Source organism: Centroberyx affinis, unplaced genomic scaffold (assembly GCF_046629955.1).
Source record: "Centroberyx affinis isolate AG114_WGS23_722 - 3 ecotype Tasmania unplaced genomic scaffold, CSIRO-AGI_Caff_v1 ptg000896l_1, whole genome shotgun sequence".
Taxonomy (NCBI): domain Eukaryota; kingdom Metazoa; phylum Chordata; class Actinopteri; order Beryciformes; family Berycidae; genus Centroberyx; species Centroberyx affinis.
The window spans coordinates 50701-71712 of NW_027279483.1; the positions used below are offsets into that span (position 1 = coordinate 50701).

A 21012-nucleotide genomic window follows, 5' to 3' on the forward strand; every position below is an offset into this window, starting at 1 on the left:
TTGTTATTGTTTGAGGTTTCTCATACAACACACCCTCAGGAACAAATACTATAAATAATGGGTATATCAAATGGTCTGCAACCTTTTGAGAGTTACCACAATGATCATGATGAACTTGTCTTTAATGTACTGCATGTGTGGAAGAGGCAATGAGAGAAAATACAGTTTTTATACTGGACAGAAATATAAAGGCAACATGCAACAATTTCAAAGATTTTACTTTGTTAGTTCATATAATGATTATCAAGTTATTTGGCACTAATCTGTGGATTTCACATGGATACAGATATATGCAAAGTACTAGCTACACTGGCTCTGGGTAAAGAACTGTGAGCATTCAAAGATTAATAAAGCCTTGAATAAATTAGGCAACATACGAATTTTCAGGTAATTCAAAACATTAGGCCTACATTACATTACAAAATAGACCTTCTCTTCACTTTCATGCTGCAGGAAAGTGAAAGAAAGGCACAGATTCAATTGTGGAGTCGATGCGCCATCTAGTGGAGGAATTCTGTATTATAACAGAACACGGCACCGGCGGGCTGGAGCGATTGTAAGCACTAGCACTCCCTATCGCAGCCCCACTTTGTGATTTACCCTGATAAGACGGGGTTTTTGCATAATAATCTTGGCCTAGTGCAGATGTTGATTTCAGCGATTATTTTGAAACGAGTTTTGTTTTTCTGTACACCTCAATACTCAATACTGTTTTTCCATTTGTGGCCAGTTTGACGCTTTTATTTTGAAGGTACGGTCCACCTAAACGAGCTGCGTCAAGCCACAGGGTGTTATACGTTTTATTAAACAAACTAACTAACTAAGAAAAAAACAACAATTTACCCTTTTACATAAATGCATACACTTTGACACTTTTGGAGAGAAAATATAATTACGCAGGTGCACTACAAACACTCGAATCTTGAAACAATGAAACTTTTATTTTGTAATATCTGACCGGAAATTCTGCATAGTTATTATTGCTGGCTTGACATTAGTTTGTCTGGAAGGCTTGTTTGATGGCAACACAGCTAACTAATGCTAGCCACGAATTAAGAACCATGGTATGAGAACGATATGCATTGAAATTTCGAAAGTTACAGTGCTATTTTCGTTTCCCAAACTCTAGCACCAATGGCTTGTATAACCATGGTTAGCTAATATCAGTACGTTGATCAAGCTAACAAGCTAGCGACGTTAACGTTAACGTTACTTTTAGGTTTAAGTGGTCCGGCAGCTGGCTCGTGCTAGCTAATTCTGGATGACAAAGCTAACTAGCCAACATTGGCCAGCAGGCTATCGCTTATTGGAATCGTGGTAGGTCTTTATGGGTGTGTAGACAGCTAACTTTGAAGTACATGGATGGATAATAATGGAAAGTAACGTGGGCGTAATTGCGAGCATGGAGTCCCCAGGTTATTTACAACTGGATGTCCATAGCACAGGATTAGCTAGCTTGCTCTGTGGAATGACGACACTGACTCCATTCAGCTGTCTGAAACACGGGTGTCGGTGATGCTGTCGGTCGCTGTCCAAATGCTCCGGTTGGCCAAACTGGGACAGAGCAGCAACTCTGCAATATAAATCATGAAAAATTGCGAGTATCAGCAAATCGACCCGCAGGCACTTTCGACACCCACGCCGACCCCTCCACCTCACCCCGTTACCGAGAATGGGCATGACAAGGAGAAGGAGGTGAAAAGACCGAAGAGAAAGTGGGAAGTTTTCCCCGGCAAGAATCGCTTCTACTGCGATGGACGGATCATAGTGGCCCGGCAGAGTGGCGTCCTGCCCCTTACCCTGGGCCTTATTCTCGTCACAAGTGGATTATTCTTTATATTTGAGTGAGTTCACGTTTCATTATCTTAGGTCTACAGCTGTCCCCCAACACGAACGAGCTAAAGAATACAGTTAAAATGTAGCCGACCATTACACTGTTACAAACTTGGCATGCAACGTTCTCACGAATACTATACGTCACTAGCATCCAGAATAGTACAATTTCGATTGCTGTTCTCACTTGAATGGACAGGAGGTATCGCCAAATATCCATTAAAAAAACAGATAATTTAATGTGACTTTGCGTATGGAAAGTTACATAACTGTTAGAACATGGCTTAAGGCCTCTTGCGAATTGGTAAGGTCTTCTGGAAAATTCGGCATATAGATGATGCACAAATCATTACTTAATTTCAATAAAATCTATTTTTTTGGAATTTGGTTCACGCCGCTCACTACCGCCCCCCACAGTGTATTTTGGTGGAAGACCGCTGTTGGAATAAGAGGCGAACCAGTTCTAAAAGTTGACATTTTCTTGAAACAAGTGCTGTTTGGTGTATTGGATGTTGGCCGAAATGTAGAGCGGCTCCTAATGATCCGTAAAAGGTCTCAATTCATGTTCTACAAGGTGTGTACTTTTACCGTTATGCAAGGCAACTTAAAATGCCAGATCTCTGAATGGAGTTTGGCATTGTGTTCTCTCCATACAAGAAAAGAAACGGTACGTATTGGAGGTAAATTTGCCCCAACATCTGGGCTGCCAATGTGCAGCAACAGTAATGCAGCCTTGTTATTTGTTATCCTAGCATGCTGTGATCATGAATATGGAAAGAGTATGGAAATAGCATTCCTCCTACAACTGAATGGTGAAATGTGTGTTCTGTCTCCAGGGATTAAGATGGTGATTAAAAAGCATTCAGCGTTGATTAAAACCAGATCCCTGGGCAAGTAGAAAAGTAGGATTCGTTATGTGAGACAGCTTTTGAAATTGGTGGGGTGAGACTAATGGTTGGAAAAACATGAATGAACACTGCTTTCTAGACTGATGCTAATACATCGCAAGATCTTTTCCCCTAAGCAGGTCAGTAAGTTTTTAGGTGTAGTTGGATGCAGGATTTCTGATGTGGTCGGTGTGTCTTGTGCGATTCATTCCTCTCTCTCTCTGTGGTCGCTCCATATATCACAGCTGCCCCTTCCTGGTCAAACACCTGACCAGCTGCATTCCCGTCATTGGAGGAGTCCTCTTTGTGTTTGTGGTCATCACCCTGCTCCAGACCAGCCTCACCGACCCGGGGATCCTGCCCAGGGCGACGCCGGACGAGGCCGCAGACATCGAGAAGCAGATCGGTAAGGTCCAAAAACGGCATGTGGACCACAGGACACTAAATCTCTCCATTGGGCCTTTACATTGCTTAATGCTAATTTGTTTCCCGGACCTGAAGGGAAGGGTGTTTTCCCTCATTAAGGATGTTTAGAACTGCTTTGGCTCAGCCTGTTCCTTTGTCAAGTTAGCTTCTGGTCACTGCCATTCAATTGTGTCAAAATTAAAGGACATTCCACCCTAATTACAGTGGATGGCACTCCCTGACACCGAAATGTAAACAAAGCTCCAAGGGAACAGTCCCCGGTCGTACTCTTTCCCATTCATTTAAATGAGCGTATGATATACTTTGACACATCAGAAGGTCATACGTGGAATTTTGTCGTAGACTCGATTCCCGTGACTCCATCTAATGAATGTCACACTGGGAGCCATTAGGGTCATTCTGCTGGAAGAGAGGTGTTCTGTTCCCTTCTGAAGCGGTTCCCTCCTCAATTTGGCCTGAGCTATTTCAGGACTGTTAGATTTGTTATGCCATTGACAAGAACCTGTGCACATTCTTTTACCCATCTGGAGTCAGAATGATCCCTTAGTGATATCCACTGTTGGTTGACCTAAAGCTTCAGCTTCTGTTACCTCTTGCCAACATTCACTTTCCTTTCCATATGGAGTGCCTCTCTCTAACGAGTGGAATAGCAGTTTGTGATGCTGCCTTCACTTGCTCCTCGTAAACTCCTACTCATCGTGACAAAATCGTAATCGGCGATGATGTAAGATCTTCATATTGCCCACCCCCACTGTCGCTGACCCCCAGCTATTCTTGGAACAAAGCTACATAAGCACTAAAAACGTAACGCCCTTTCTTTAAGATGATGTTGCAGGCAGTCTTCAGATTTATGACTTGAGGCTGACTGATTCCAATTACCGATTTTGGCACATCATGTAAAAGTGTTTTCAATTTCAATTTAGCACTGTGTTTAACAGATTGTTCTTAGGGCTGCATGGCATTGCTGCCTAACCACGTGGAGATAAATCCAAATTTTTAACCAGACGTCGTTATTACTTGTTAGTAGGGCTGGGCGATAATTCAATATTATCGTTTATCGTCTTTCAGTGGAATCATATCGTGACGATATGAAGATATTTTAATATCGTGGCACACATTTCTGCTGTCTAAATTGATGATGACAAGCAAATTTTACTTAACAACTCTCATAAAATGGGGTATGGTAGGAATATTATTTGAAAATTTCAGTTTTGTTTGACATCACACCTAACTTTACCATTCAGTTCAATGAGATGAACATTAATTTGATTATTTAACGTGATTTTGCATACATGAACCATATCGTGATATATATTGATATCGAGAAAAATCCTTATGATTATCATGATATTGATTTCAACCATATCGCCCAGCCCTACTTGTTAGTGTGCTTGATGACTGAGGTGCTTACTCACCTTTTGTCCCCAGTAGTGCATGTAAAAGGTTTTCATTGAGGTTTTCACAGTCCAGTACATTAAGCTGTAATCATATGGGCTGTGAAATTCAAAGAATGGATGGACCCTTTCTCTATTATAAAGTAAAACGCCGGTGTTCCATTAATGTCTAACGGCACACTGGTATAAATAACGAATGTGGACGTATAACGCGTTTGAGCAGTTGATCAGCCAATTGCGATCTGTGGCCGATCGATCGGCGAATCCGGTTCGTTTGGTCACGTCGGGGTCTCTCTCTCCCTTTACCTTCCCCTCTCTCCTCCGCAGACAACACCGGAAACGCCACCTACCGCCCGCCGCCGCGCACCAAGGAGGTCCTCATCAACCAGCAGGTGGTGAAGCTCAAGTACTGCTTCACCTGCAAGATGTTCCGGCCGCCGCGCACCTCCCACTGCAGCCTGTGCGACAACTGCGTGGGTAAGCCGCGGACACACACACACACACACACACTCACACACACGACACACTGACATTTACCTGCTCTATAACGAATGAAGGGTTCGTCATTGAAGCTTAAAAGATATCCAAAAATCGGCACTCTGCTCCAATCTTTGCTCCTCTTCTCTTGCAGAGCGATTCGACCACCACTGTCCCTGGGTGGGCAACTGCGTGGGCAAGCGCAACTACCGCTTCTTCTACACCTTCATCGTATCGCTCTCCTTCCTGACGGCCTTCATCTTCGGCTGCGTGACCACGCACCTGGCGCTGAGTACGTCTCCCGCTCTGTCCGGCACGCTCCGATAAAGCAGTTCACGGATTAAAAAAAGGACAGGAGCTTACTGTGACCGACCGACTCTCTGCTTTGAAACCCACTTCGTTTCTGTATGCTGAGTTTTTTTTTTTCCTTCTCTTTCAGGGGCACAAGGTGGGAAAGGCCTGGTGTTTGCTCTCCAGGAGAGTCCAGGCAGATATCCTTTAAACACAACTGTGTGTCTGTGTTAACGCTCCCCTTAACCCAAACACTTGAAAAGCGAATGTATGCGGTCAGTGAGTTTTTTTTTCCCCCCACTCCCAAAAATGCTGCTGCTGTCCTTGACCCACCCCCGCACTGCAGTGGAACTGGTGATATGCTTCTTCTCAGTCTGGTCCATCTTGGGCCTCTCAGGCTTCCATACATACCTGGTGGCTTCCAACCTGACCACTAATGAAGACGTGAGTACTTCTTGAGTTCAATGTCGTTTGGCTGTGAAGCGTATTCACTGCCCCCTCTTGACTTTTTAGCACATTTTCTTGCAGTATAAAATTAGTTCAGGAACATTTATTGTGATATTTGGTGTAAATTCTACAGCAAATACTCTTTTCTGTCAATGTGGAGTGGAGCCAGAAATGTATAAACTTGCAATAACAGATGAGTCTTGATTGCAAAAGTATTCACCTCTTTGCAAGGATTCACAAGCAGAAACATTTCATAGGTTGTGGAGTGGGTGAATACTTTTGCAAACTAGATTTCTTGGTTATTGGATTTCATAATATATATACATTTCCACTCCATTTAGCTAGAAAGGGTTTTTTTTGTGTATGGGATGAATACTTTTCATATCCAGTGTATATCGGTCTTTTTTTACAGATTAAAGGCTCCTGGTCAGGGAAGAGTGGGGCTGAAGACGCCACCAACCCATACAGTCACAAAAACATCTTCATCAACTGTTGCTCCGTGCTCTGCGGACCCATGCCACCCAGGTTAGCCTCAAATAGTATAGCATATATGAATTACTCATGAAGTTCTCAGGATTAAGCCGTGTCACACGCGTCCTTTGAAATTGACTGAAACTGACTATCCATTTTTGACATGTTAGGATGGTAGGAGCTTTCTGCCACCTGTTTGATTTGTGTGTGCTTCCTTGTAGGATCTGCATGCAGAAGCTTGTATTTCTGTACTGTCTGTATGTGGATTGGAGACTCATAACATTACATTACTTTGTCTTTAAAGTGGCCAAACGCGTTTCTGATCACATCCGGAGGTGGTTTGGGCACATTTACACCTGGACTTTATGCGTTTTTTTTCCCTCTGTCCGTTTACCAGGGTTCCTACGCAGGTCTGCAAAGTCTGGAAAAGTATTAAAAATGAATTTGATCATTTCCAGGTCTTGAGTAGTTTGGGAATTTGAAAAAATGTCTGGGAAAGTATGGGAAATGTTGCGGTTCAGGTCCGATACACACATAATTCTAGCTTTTATGTTGTTGTAGAGCCACTTTGAGTCCACAGTTTTTGTTGATATGAAGAATAATGTTCATATAGAGGGACGCTCTTATTACCCAGCCGCTGTCAGCATGCATTATATCAAATACCCACCAAAATCAAATCCAAGAACATAGGGTCTGGGAAAAATATGGAATTTGAAAATGGAAACCGTGTAGGAACCCTGCCAATCATCTCACATATTCTGCTATTTGTCGCTGTGAAGAACAATCTTCATCTATACATTGATATGACCTAGTTAGCAGGGGCAAGATGTCTATCTGCATAAATCATATTGAACACCAGACAAAATCTTCAAAACAAATCGAGGTCTGGGAAAAAGCATGGAATTTTTTAATTGAAAACGTGTAGGAACCCTGGTTTACAATCCGCTCAATGAGGACGCGGAAAGAGGGATATATACGAACGAAACTTAAACATCACCCCTTGACCTCGACCTTCCTTCGCTTTGTCCCGTTTTCCCAGCCTGATCGACAGACGGGGCCTCCTGCCCGCGGAGGACTCGGCCCAGACCGGCGGCGCGGAGATCGAGCTGCCCACGCTGGCCGCCAAAACCGAGATAAACGTGGTAGGAGGGTCTTCCCAGCGCGCTCGCGGCTTGCAGGAACCCCCCCCTCCTGTGCCTGCACTCCCCAGCTCCCACCAAAACTCCTCCTCTGCTTGACAGACCCTCGTTGCCTGCTGTTAGCCCCCCAAAATCCGACCTTTTGACTGCTGCTGAATGTTGTGTGTGTGTTGGGTTCATCCCTCCCGTAGTTTTCCACCACAGCGACCGGTTTACTTTCTCAGCATTTTGTTACTTAGGATTGTGAGGACGGGGATTTCAGCGCAAAACGGTTTTAAAAGCAATTTTTTAATACGGTAACAATATAGTGTATGCCAGTGGTTCTCAACGTGGGGTCCGGGGACCACCAGGGGTCCTTGAGGGAGTTTCAGGGGGTCACCAACAAACTGACTAATTGTTAAACTTCACCTTTATTTCATTTACAAGAAGTTAACACAGTTAGAGAATGTAGAAGAATGGCTGTTTTGATCATAGTTTCACTGTTATCTCTCTACCTACAATACAAATAATCATGGAATTCTGGACAAAATCATATCTAACGATAAAAATATTCTCAGATTTGGGTTTGAGAGAGGAAATCTCATCCTTGATATGAAAAAGGTTGAGAATCCCTGGTGTATGCTATCATATTAGGTGTAAATGATGATTTAGTATGGTCCTGTTCAATTCATAGCTTCTTATTTATTAGTGTTAGGATTCGGAGAGCAGAAGTAATACCTGCTGCATGTATTAGACTTGTGAATAGCTCAATGGTTGTATGCCTCATGGAAATTCCCAGGTGCCTTTTTCTTCTGTGAAATGGGGAAACGGCAATAATGTTTTTTAATAATATATTTTTTCATGTTTTTTTTCATCATCAGCCACAATCAGTGCCTCAGTATTTTGTTTCTATACAGTAGGTTGACTCAGGGTCTCAGAAATCAGTGTGTATTTATGAGGGAGGCAGAGAGCAGAGAGTTTTCTGTTCAGCTCCTCCTCCTCCTCACAGAACTGCACTGTTTGTGTTATTTCCTGACAGCGGGGGATAAAAGGGTGCCTGGAGAGTTGTACAGAAACATTTGTTTACAAGAAGTAACTGCGGTTCAGATAGCATTGCAGCCTTGACAGCCATAGTACTCTGGATCCCCACATATCAAGGCCAAGTGAGGCCGCCGCTCGCCGTTTCGCAAGCCAAACAGCTCTTGTTTTTTTTTTGTTTCGTTTACACCAAGACTAAACGTTAGAACAAAACAACTATAAAACTTAAAAGTACATCTTATATAAGTGTCTTACTGTTTTTGTTTTGTACAGAATACGCTGAACCCGAGAGCAGCTGGAGTGCTTCTGGTTTTACATTTCTTTTATTGTTGCTTTGGATTCGGCGAGTGGCTGAAAATAGAGCCTTCCCAATTCAGTTGGTACACTGGATAAGTTGTGAGTGAAGCTATTTTTGCACCAAGGTTCCTTGTCTTTATGCAGTGTTGGTTCACTTTCTCCTGTCTGTGGTGTTATCAGTCGTGTTTGTCTGCATCAAAAAGACAAGGTCAAAGTACCAAATATCTTGTTACACTTGATGTCACATTGTCAACATCAAGCCAGTCAATATCATTTCTCACTTATGTTCCCCTTCATGCCTTTATTCCATGCTGTTTTGTATCATTTGTCAATGATTTGTCGTTTTGTCCATCCTGTATTTATACATATTTCTATTTTGACAGTATCTGAAATGTAAGTATCACACTTTGTAATAAACATGCATTTATTCATGCAATGCATCATGTGTGTACTCATTTTTTTTTTTTTTGTTTGCCCACCCATCACCCACAAGATATTCATTTTGATGGAGTATTTTTTGTGTTTGTCAACCACTTTTCCAAGTGAAGAAACGCTCCGAACAAACTCAAACAGTCCCCAGTGTCAATAAGTTCACCATGTGTCCATCAACCCAGTGTTAACCTACTGTATGTGGTCTGTCTCTGTGCCTGTGTCCTACCACCAACACTAGGAGGAGAATTGTCTGGACTTTGCTCTGTCCTGCACTGGCTGATGAGACAGTTTTAGTGCAGGACTAACAAGGCTTGAGGTTGGTAAAAGCCTGTACAGAGAAAGGGGAACAGAGTGCAGAGGGAACTTCCCTGTGCCTACCGCTATGTCTGCATGTACTTTTGGCTGGCTGGCTGGCTGGTTGGCTGCTGTAGTCTCTGGTTTGTTTAACTTGCACGGCTTCTTTCATATGTTTTCAGGGTAAATACGTTGTAGAGTGCATTATGCAACAACACAGGGTATATGTAAAATTAGTTCATAAAATGGTTCATGATTCAACACCAAATATACAGAACCTGCAGTTAGGGTTCAACCGATACCAATATTTTGTGCCAATATTCGTTATGTTTAATTTTGACCATTTTCATGCCAAAAAATAACAAGGTTTCAATACCCCCCCCCCCCCAGAATTGTATTATTATCAGGGTGGAAAAGCCTCTGAAACAGCATTCAGACCATCGTGGGACACTAAAACTCTCCATTGAAAGCCACACTAATATAATCTTTTTAGGTGGGTTAGCAGCTCCTAGAGGCGCAGTGAGGCAGATTTCATTGCAGGTTTTACAGACTGTTGAGTAAAATCCTCCCACACCACACAAATGATTTATCAGGTTAGACATCTGATATCAAAATCATAACATTCACCACTAGCTGTGGTCAGAGAGGGGCCTCCATCAGAGGTGGACGATACTGACTGGCTGATATCTGATTTTTAATAAAAGGTCTATATTGGCCCAATATATTGGCCTAACCCTGGATCCAGTACCACGCCCGTTGGTGAGTTGTTTTATTTTGGATGTGTGGGGTTGCTCCTCAGCTTGTGCCAGAGCAGTCATAACCATGCGTCCATTCGTTCACACCCATATGAACACAGTGAAAGGAACTGCTCATACTGATAATACAAGCTATGAATTTTTGTGCTGCAGTAGGTAAAGCTTAGAGGGATTAAACCCTACCCAATACACAGTTTCTCCTGAAGGATAGATACGTTATATATTTTCTTCAGCTTTAGAGAGCAGTTCCATATGGATGGAAGGAAGGAAATGCAAAAACACAAATTCCATTTTGTGGAAATGTGTTATGGAAATGTGTCCATATCACTGGGAACACATGCTGACAGCCAGGCTGGTTTTAGGTATAATTAAAGCATCTTTGCTTTCTGAACTGAGGCGTTGTACAAAGATACAGCCAGTTACACAGTGGATATTTGACCTGGTTTCTCTAAACCTTGGCTAATGAGAATATTTCAAGTTTAAAGCTACCAAAAATGTATCTTTTGCTGCTAGGGCTGGAGGCTTTTTAAGTATGTTCATTGTACATTCTCTGAAATGCTGGCAGTATATGGTAGTTCCAGAGCAGAACTCTTTAAACTTTTGATTCAGGTGCAAAAAAGTGTCTGCGACCTGACATATCGTGATTTTATCGGCAGCGTGATGTCTTTGTGTCTTTGATTGTCCATAAAGCAGCACTACAAATGAACCAGGTGCATGAAGCTGGTGGCCTTTTGGGCTGCTGACCTGTCCGGTGTATCCAACAGTGTATCCTTGACCTTTGGACACGTTGCACTGTGGGAAGGGTAATGGTGCCAACTCAAGAGGCCCACACCTTCAAGCATTTGATTCATTGTGTAGATCAGTGGTTCCCCAACTTGGATCCAGGCCAGGGACCGCCGGGGGTCCTTGAGTGGGTACCAGAGGGTCCCCAGCAAAATGAGGAGGAGTTTAATCTCTCTCTTCACCCCCTAAAAATGATCACGATGAGTAAAGTACGGTTCACTGCACCCAGGGTTACCTCTCTAGCTAGAATATAGACAGTTGTATAACTGTACTAAGACCACAAAATGCTCTCAGATGGAGTTCCTTGGGACAAAATCCTATCAAATGGGGGTCCGTAGGTCTAATGCACATCTGCATGGGGGTCCATGGCATGAAAAAGTTTGGGAACCCTTGCTTTAGATCACTTGCATGACCTAATTGTACTCGGACTCATCTTGCACAGCTGCTACTGCGTTCGCCGGAGTGATTTAACAGCCAGACCGCCGTGTTTCTTTTCACCCTGCTGTTCTTGCTTCTTCTGATCTTTCCTGCTCACTTCACTCGCCCGCCGTTTTCTCTCCTAACCTCATCCCGTCTCTTTGTCTTTATCCTCCCTACTTTTCGTTGTGCCTTCCCAGTGTACACAGGGAACTAAAGGTTTGTTGGAGTCGGCCACTCGATCTCCGCTCCTGTCCAGCTCGTGTCCTCAGGGGAAACCTCAGACGGCTCCTACCTGCCCTGACGACAGCCCAGCAGTGAACTCTGACCCCCCGGCAGAGCCCTCCATGAGCTGCGGGGCCCGCCATACCGCCAGCTCCCCGGGCAACAGTTCTCCCCCTCGTCATGCCAAGGCCCGGTCGAAGCCAAGCAAACGAGCGGCTTTGCATATTCCCAACCCTGCGTTCGACATTCCCGGCTCTCCTACCTCTCCGGACCCGGGCCCCAGCTTCAAAACAAGGGACCGCAAAGGTGCCAGCTTTGCCCCATCACACTGACTGACGTGAACGATGGCTGCCACAAGCCAACATACATAGTCTTACGAAGCTTGCATGCTGTAATACAGTCAGAAACAGTCGGTATGATTCAAACGGTTTACCTTTATTGTCCATTGGTTCTATGAAAGTGCTGGGTCCAGTCATAGAGCAAGGGGATGACAATCACAGAGATATGGATGGATATCCTTGTGTGAAGAGGAATGGCTATCCCTTCTGTTATGTGATAAAATGCAATTAGGAGCACTTGAATTGATTCGAATGGACATTTCTTTGAGTGGCTGTGAAGGACACAACCCGGTCTTTGGTGTAGAATGAGAAGCACATGAAAAGATCAAATCTTTTAGATGAATGACTGGCATACTCATTGAGCCATATGTCCCTCTGATGATTCTCATGTAAAACATGAATTACCAGCATGTCCGATCCACCAAATATTGTGAAACAGTGGCTTTGTTGTATCGGGTGGATTAGTAACTAGCTTAAAAACCTTTTTCTTGGAGGACCAAAGCTCAGAATTTGTATGCATCTGCAAAGCAGAACAGTTGCTGTTAAATTTGTGCAAACAACGCAGTTGGTTCAGTGTCTATCAGTTGTACCAGTGTGTACTGTATGTTCAGATTGTAAGTTCCTCACCATGGATGACAGTGCTGTAAAGACGGCTACTTTAGAAGAACATTGGCAGAAAACGAAACTGCATGATCATGACAAAGTTGTATGGTGATTTTGTTTATTTTCATCCATTCAAGACACCACCTTATATACCTCAGAGGTCCTCTACCCCTTTTGTCCTCCAGAGGACAGTGTTAGTTCTTGGTAGGTTTGGTTTTGGATTCATGTACACAGCCTCATAGTTGTGTTATCACTATTACCCCAGAATGATTTGAAGATCAGCCCATGGCTTTTCCTGAAAAGATAGCTTTCCAATTCCTGTTCATATTAAGTTTGTCTCTACAACAGCAATACCAGTTCTCCTCTCTCTAAACTCTTTTTTTCTTTGTGCGATTTGACAAATCTAAGAAGGCGTCTTGTAATGTGAACAGTGAGGGTGTGGGTTCGGTCTCAGGTGGAAAACCGTGATACACAGTAGGTTTAGGTATTCAATATGCAAGTTATATGTGAAATATATCATGTTTATCCACGTTGTAACCTGATGGCAATAGTTGCACACAAATGCAATGATCTGAACAATCATCATCTCCATGCACTAAGATGTAGACACGCACGCACACTGTTCATCTGTAGTTCACCTTAACTGTGTTCACCTGGAGAGTGTCCACACTGAGTAGAGCAGTTATCACTTCATGTTCAATATTAGCTATCTCAAAAGTCTTTCATCCCTACACCTTAGACCAGATGTCAATGAGAGCAAACTAACCAATGTATTTCCGGGGATAAATATAGTGTATTTGTATGAGTTGTAAGGTTATTTTAGCCAATGCTCCTGTCAAAATAAAGGAAGAGGAAAATAAAACTCAGTGAAATAAAGAGGCTATGCGTGCTATGCCACGAAACTTGTGTGATTGTTGTTAATGTTGAATGACCTGCTCTTGGTAACAATTGTAACCCTTGGTGCCTATTGTGGATGATGAACTGAACTGCATTAGATGGCACATTCATTTTTGCTGCAGTTGACCACTAGATGACAGTAATGACCTAGAAATGGCAGCAATCAGGTAATCATTCAGAGTCAGAGGGGGGATGAAGCTTGATGAATTACACTGAATGGACAAAATATGACATCTTCCTGATATTGAGCTGCAGCTCCTGTTGCACAATCCACATCTCAACTGTCTCCAAGCTTCAAAATTCTTCTCTAACTCGTCTGCCTTACTTTATCTACATCTCCTCCTGTGTGATTAGTATAGCTTTAATAAGGGAAATCAATAAGGGATAATGGATTTTACCTCATCAGTGTGCTTTCTGAAAAGATTAAGTGTCCGTAACATTTTGTACATTCAGTGTAAGTCTTGTTCATCTTTGCTGGGTTTCTTCAGTCAGTCCTACAGTGAAACAGAATGAAGGTCTGTGTGAGAGTGACTTAAAGGGTACAATCCCATTAGGCCTGTACAGATGCCTGGAAGCCAATCTGTACTTTAAAAGAGAACAGACAGGTACTTTAAAACACTACAGGGGTTGCCTCGAGGCTAAAGACGGGCTTCTGACTGTCAGGTTGCCAGGTCGAACCTTACAACTGACTGGGAAACTGCAGGTGGAGGAACTGAATGAATAATGCTCTGCCCTCCCTCAACAGCTCCCAGTGGCCAGCAGTAGACTGTGGTTGTACTGGGCAGCTCTCAGGTGTGAGGTGTGGAACAGTGTGAATGTGAAGCAGGGTGCTGCTGAAAAAGATGCCTAAAAAAAGGTGGGGAAATCAACATTAGTGACTTCCTAAATCATCATTTGGGCTGGTCAAAGTAAGATGGCTGCCATAGACTGTTTGGTAATGCTGTAAACAAACGGATAGGATTGCATACCCCTGCATTCAAGTGGTGTCGGATTTACGTTCTGAACGAGTTCCCAACCAGGAAGTGCCACATGAACACCTTATGTCGGATGATCAAGTCGGAGAAATCAGGATTGTAGATGCAGCACAGATTGGCCGAGTAGAGACGTAATCGCTCTTTCCAACATGGCTGAACAGAGCGCAGAGTCATACGTAAACTGAAAAAAAAAAAAAAGAAATTTCATGCAATAAAGCCGAAAATGAACCACAAGTACAAAGTACAGGAGATTGCTTGCTAGCTAGGCTGCTTGATCCAGCGTTAGCCTAGAAGGCTGGCAATGTGTGTAAACAGTTGAGGAAATGTTCTCCAATTTTCCGACCATAAAGCACGTGAACGTGAACTACTCGGATGGCCGAGTTTTGAAGTATGCCCGAGTCTGAGAAAAGTACAACCCATCACTTGAATGCAGGGTAACATGCACTGCAAAATTACATAAACGTGTAGTGCTGCCTTGGTGTGAATCACAAATATCTCCATCCACAAATGTATCATAATAAGTTACAAAATGCCTGTAGCAGGAAATTAATTTAGCATTGTAGCAAAAATAATGTAATACTAGTGTTGTTTTGAAAATGTTCACGCTTGCGCACACCCAGACCTCACTAATTCATGTGAATCTTCCCTACTTCCATGTTTACAGTGCTATGCGTGGTCTTCATCACACAAACTGACCTCACAACGGCTGTAGTGAAGATTTGTGTTAAATAATGGTGTAAATATCAGTCTTTTCCACTCACTGTGCGATCTTTTGGCTTCAGAAAACTTGGGTTATGCTGCACAAGCTGTCTGAAGTAACTTTATGGTCATTTTTTGCTCTTTTGGAACTCTAAAGACCCAGCTGGACCGCACTGATTTCGGTTGGAGAAAGCTGCTACGAAGTTGTGCTGTGTGTTATGTGGACTAACAAACCTGTGTTTCAACTGGCATGAGGGTGTGTAGATAAAGACAGAATTTTCATTTTTGGGTGAACTATTCATCCAAAATGAAATGCATGGTTACGTGTTGTTGGTTTAGCTCAAACGACATGTCATCTTACACCGTCTTCCTTCTGAGTTGTGTTGATTTGCACTATAACTCAACAATAAGAATGAGGAACTTGGACACTCTGCAAGTTCTCAGTGTGTGAAAACTAGATGACTCCAGGAAACAAAGAGGACTGGCAGGAATACATGAGTGCACTATTAACTTGCCAACATCTCTATGCACGCAGCCACTACTGATACACAAGATCAGGTGATGCTTTCCTTTTAATCTTGAATCGCCAGCCTCAACACCCAACTCCCCACCTGATGCCTTTACCACATTAAGAAATCAACTTTCTTGTGCACCCAACAATTATTAGTCTATGATATTGGCAAATATGGTATGAGTCTGCTAAATTGCTGTTGAAGAGTTCAATCACACTGTGAATAGAAAGACCTATACACCATTATTTGTTGCAAATCAATCAGCTGTAGTTAAGATTTGCACTAAATGATGGTGTAAATATACTGTAGGTCTTTTTGGAACTCTGAAGAACTGGTCCCCACTGACTTCAGTTGTTTTGGAGAAGGCTGCTATGGAGTTGTGCTGGCAACCTCCCTGTGTGTTATATGGACAAACTTCACCTGTGTTTCAACTGGCATGAGGGTGAGTAGATGATGACAGAATTTTCATTTTTGGGTGAACTATTCCTTTAAGATCTGTAATACTTGCTGTTTTCCTTACCATACTGATTTATTGGGGAATAAGGGTGAATCTTCTCACAAATGTCAATCACTTGTATTCATTCCATTTACTGTGAAGTGTGAAACTTAAATCTTAGACACCTTATTATTAAAACACACACACGCTGCACATAATGTATCCCTATGTCTACAGTGTCTGCTGATACCACAGGCTTAAAACATTTGCCTCATATGACGTCATGCATTACTATTTTCCCCCTGTCTGAACAGACTATGATTACAGTATATGAGAGCTTAACATAGAATACCCAGGAATCTGGAAACTCCTGTATCCACTGTAGGAAATATGAAGGCAGTATAATGTCTTTACAAGTTTTTCCAAGTTTCTAATTGGGAGTTTACCTGTCTGTCTTGCATGTGTGCAGCCTGTGAGGGAGCTGGGGCTCCCCTCTTGCCGTATGCTCTCTGGAATGTCAAGAGGAACTGGGTAGCCCGAAGCCAAAAGAGTCTGCTCTGTTTAATGAGTTCCTTGGAAGAACAAATAAATGTTTATGGAGAACAGCCAGTTAGGATAGCTGATTTCCCCTTTCTGGTCCCTGTATGGCTGTGGTATGAAAACACGCCGTCGTTGCCAGGGAGATCCCCCTCTCCGCTTAATGAGTGGGGTCTTTGTCTGCGTGTGAGGCTTCAGGTTAAAACTTTTCATCACCCTTTACTATGCATTCACTCCTTGGCACCGATAACATCTCATCAGACGCCGAGACCGACTCTCATTTAAAAAGGAGGCGGCCTCCTGCTCTACTTCCCCCTTTCTCTCCTGGAGCAGCCACCATCTTGTGCCAGTGTCAAGATCAAGGGCAGCAGTGGGAACAAGTCCACGACTTTATTGTGGTTTCAGCTTTATTGTGGTTTCGCCTGATATGGGCTTTTGAAGGCCGATACCAATACAGATATTTTTGTATTGAAGCTGCTGATAGCGCTGCTGATTTTATGCCAATGTGAAATATTTTTTTGTAAATTGACAATTTTTATGCCTCAAACCCTTACAATTGTATTCTTGTCAGGGTGGAAAAACCTCTGAATTTAGACCATCATGGGACACTAAAACTCTCCATTAAAATCCAGGATAGTGAAATTCTTATGTAAAGAGTTAGCAGCTCTTTATGGCAGGGTGAGTCATCATACCTATTCAATGATAGGGAACCTCTGGGATATATTGCTGCCTTTAAAAGCAGAACTTATTTACACGAAACATCACTGAACAATAAATGACTGTCAGACTGTTTTTCTGTTGCTGTGGTCAGGGAGGAACCTCCGTCATATCAGAGGTGGACGACACTGACTCCACATTTACCCAATATTTAATCAAAGGACAACATCAGCACACCAATATATCGGTCTAACCCTAGTTTTAGCATGCATGTGTATTTCCTGTTGGACTGGCTGGACATGCAAAAATAGGCTGGTGCAGGCCAGAAATCCAATGAAGAATCTGCAAGAGGAACTTACAAATGGACAGGGGAAAAAAAAGCAAAACGTATCAAACCTGGATATCTAAATGCAAGGTTTCCATTCTATCTGCCCAATAAAGTGACATGTGGTAAAGTGAGTAAGTAGAGTAAAACATACCAAGTCACCAGTACAAATGGACTTAGATGGATATCTATGCCATTTGTGAATGCAAGCTCCCCTTGCATCTATTCTTCTTTGGATATTTTTAGACATCATTTCGAGCCATTTCTGCTTTACTGGAAAGCATCAGGAAAGATAGGAGAGAGAAAGAGTGACGTGCAACAAAGCTCATGTGCGTGATTGAACTAATAGGACTGTTCCTCACCTATAAGTTCCTTTCCGTTTCGTTCAGCATGCCCTAGATAAGAACAATTGATGTGCGTGCCACCAACACTGCTCACGTGCCAGATTCAAACCTGCACCAATCATTTGCATGCATGGTATGTGCCTTGGCCTGTTGAGCTACCATCCTGCTGAAAAATTGTAATTACTTATGTTAAGTTTCGTTTCCTTGGAGATCAGCGATAGGACTCATGCATGCTCATTCACGCCACTTCAATGAATGGATAGTATACATGGCAGGCTATTGGGCAATGCGGTCTTGAGGTAGCTGGTGTGAGAACTGCCTTTCCTGTCTGTCTGCCTCGCGTCTGCCTTCTGTTATGACTGCTGTTATTTGCTATTCACATTTCTGACCATACCCCAGCGCAGCCAGATGCACCTCCTGTCAGGAAGTCAGGAATTTAAACTATAATCATGTGTGCTTCATTCAAAAGTGAACCCATTGCTTTGTACATCTTTCCGTCCAAGCCCTTTACACCTGTATTCATAAGTTATTCCTTTTACTTTAAGTTCACTTTTTACTGGAGTGGGATTCAAACTCAAAACACAAGCATATCTCTAATCCTCATGTTGTCACTATGCATCAAATTGGAGTCATTCCTATGTTCCCAGGGTCCTATGTTCCCCAGTTCTACATATGTGCTCTCCCAGGGTCCTATGTTCCCAAGGTCCTATGTTCCCAAGGTCCTATGTTACCAGGGTCCTATGTTCCCCAGCTCTATATAGCACATAATGGGAACCTGATGTTCCCCAGCTCTGTATTCACTTAATATGGTTAGTTAGGGTTAGGGTTAGGGTTAAACATAGGACCCTGGGAACATAGGACCCTGGGAGAGCACATATGTAGAACTGGGGAACATAGGACCCTGGGAACATAGATACGCTCCCCATTGAATTATGTTGTATTACATTCCCTCTGATTCCTCATTTTTGTCTCTGAATTCAAAAGAGATAAGTGTTTGGTTTCACTGTCACTTTCCCTTTTTTGGAAGATAATATTCAGTGGCAGGCTGTCTGACAGCCGGCAGATGGAAATTATGATGGAGCGCCTGGAGACCACGTGTGGCCAGGACAGCAGTAAGAACTAGTGGCACCGCTGAGGAAGAGACACACGAGACGACAGCGTTCTGATTGCCCCTGGGCATAGAAGAGGAATATCATCAGCATAGAAATGACCTTTCAGTGCGAGGTCTGTTGCTTTATAGTCTATTTTTCATTAGTTTCCACTTTGATACTTTGCTCAAACAACTTGTTGTCCTTTCTCTGGGTCTTTTATCCCATTTTGCAATTGGAGCAGAAGCAGAAAATGTCCTTGCCTGTGAAACCTATGCATTTCTTGAGGCTGCATCATGTCTAGGGGATCAAACCTGTGACCTTTTGATCATTGGACAGCCTCTCTAACCACCAGCCACCGGTCTGTTACCATTATTCCTTAGTAACAGTGATAACAGACTAGGCTTCTGGCACCATCTGGCACACACTTAAATAAGCTGGGTCCTACAGTTTGCAGGCCCCCTCCACAGGGTCTGGGGGCTCCCACAGTTGGGCCCAGCCAGAAATCTCAGACCAAGCCCCTCCTTCCTCTACGCCCTCCACTACACCTTCTCATTATCTGCAGTGGAGCTCCGGTCACAAACACATCCTGTGGCTCCTTCAGTTTTTTTTTCCTAGGTTTTTTTGGGGGGGGGTATTTTATTTTATTTCTTCCAAATTACATCAAATTTCTAGGCTATAATTTCTAGGGGTATTTCTATATTGCGGGAAATATCGCCCCAAGCCTTTAACAGACAAGTGGTAAACTTGGTAATGCAGTTACTTCATAACATAGCGTTGTTGGGATGATTTTTCCGAATTAATTTTGTATTCAGGCTTCATAGACGGAACTTCTGAATAATTTCCAATAGAGTGTCCAGTTTTCCCACTTTTCCTGTATCATATCCTTCATTGGTTTATGTTTTTCCCACAATCCTGCCTTGCAATGTTAATATTTGACAGGAATCTTTCAGGTCCGATTACAAATTGCTACCGAATAACCGCTCTTTCTTTTTTTTTTTTTTTTACTTTTTCAAATCCCTGCCCTCCTCCCTATTAACTGTGACAGAATCACTGCGTCAGGTTTTCTGTGGTACAATTAGTGTAAACTGCGGCCAGCTTTACGGTGTGGGCTGGCATTCACTCATCTACCTCACCACATACTGTTCAGCCTCTGACACTGTGTGGGGTCCACCAGCATGAAACCCTGCTGAATGGATACACTGCAAAAAAATATTAAGGCAGTTCAACTTAAAAATATAAGTTTCCTTGCTGCCTTAAAATTGTGAGTTGACTGGAGTAGTACTGAATAGTTAGGTCAAAGATCATTAGATAGTTGTACTAATGTAGAAAAGCTAACTGAGTGAACTTAAGACAATAAGTTTAATCAAATGTCTAGTCATGCTGATTCATGTTTCCAAGTTGAATGCATTAATTGAGGAACTGACATCCAGTGTTAATTATTTTTTCACAAGGTTTGCTAGGTTTAAGTTCCAGTTCCTCTTGTATCACATGATTAATACACAGCTCAGCATATACCGTATTGACCCGAATATAAGACAGGGTTTTTTTCCTGGAAATACGTCTGAAAAAGTGGGGTCGTCTTATATTCGGGGTCTAGACTTTTAAATGTCATTATACATTCACAACAACAGATGGCGCCAGATCTGTAAAACGAGTCAAGCGAGCCACCGTCTCTCACAACTAGCCTACAGCGCCAGGCGCCTGAAAGATGGAGAGACACAGTGACCATCTCGAACAAAGTGGCTCAAAAGTAGGCCAAGTTAACCAACAACAGCGGAGGAGTTATGATGCCAATTTTAAGATCATGGTGATCAATGCAGCAGAGTCATCAAACAACTCTCGAGCAGCTAAGAAATATGATGTCACAGAATGTAATGTTCGAAGATGGCGAGCCCAAAAAGACCGTCTTAAAAATGCTAACAGTCAGAGAAAATCTTACCGTGGTCCTCAAAGCGGCCGCTTCCAAGAGATTGACAGGAGAGTGTGTGAATACGTGACTGAAAAACGGAACGAT

General features: G+C 42.9%; 1 protein-coding gene across 1 annotated transcript; it reads left to right on the top strand.

Moving 5' to 3' along the window:
* Window positions 1-1026: 1026 nt before the first annotated feature.
* LOC139645739 (palmitoyltransferase ZDHHC18-B-like) lies at window positions 1027-11917 on the top strand. The gene is made up of 9 exons (XM_071521543.1): window positions 1027-1844; window positions 2966-3126; window positions 4868-5017; window positions 5172-5315; window positions 5457-5508; window positions 5650-5752; window positions 6168-6280; window positions 7266-7368; window positions 11561-11917. The coding sequence occupies exons 1-9, from the start codon at window positions 1588-1590 to the stop codon at window positions 11915-11917; spliced, it is 1440 nt and encodes a 479-aa protein (XP_071377644.1). The 5' UTR covers window positions 1027-1587.
* Window positions 11918-21012: the final 9095 nt, after the last annotated feature.

Excerpts from the sequence above, each read along its gene's own strand:
- LOC139645739 (XM_071521543.1), top strand. The coding sequence starts at position 1,588 with ATGAAAAATTGCGAGTATCAGCAAATCGACCCGCAGGCACTTTCGACA. Across the intron at positions 1,845-2,965 it reads GGATTATTCTTTATATTTGA|CTGCCCCTTCCTGGTCAAAC; the intron begins GTGAGTTCACGT and ends CATATATCACAG. Across the intron at positions 7,369-11,560 it reads CCAAAACCGAGATAAACGTG|TGTACACAGGGAACTAAAGG; the intron begins GTAGGAGGGTCT and ends GTGCCTTCCCAG.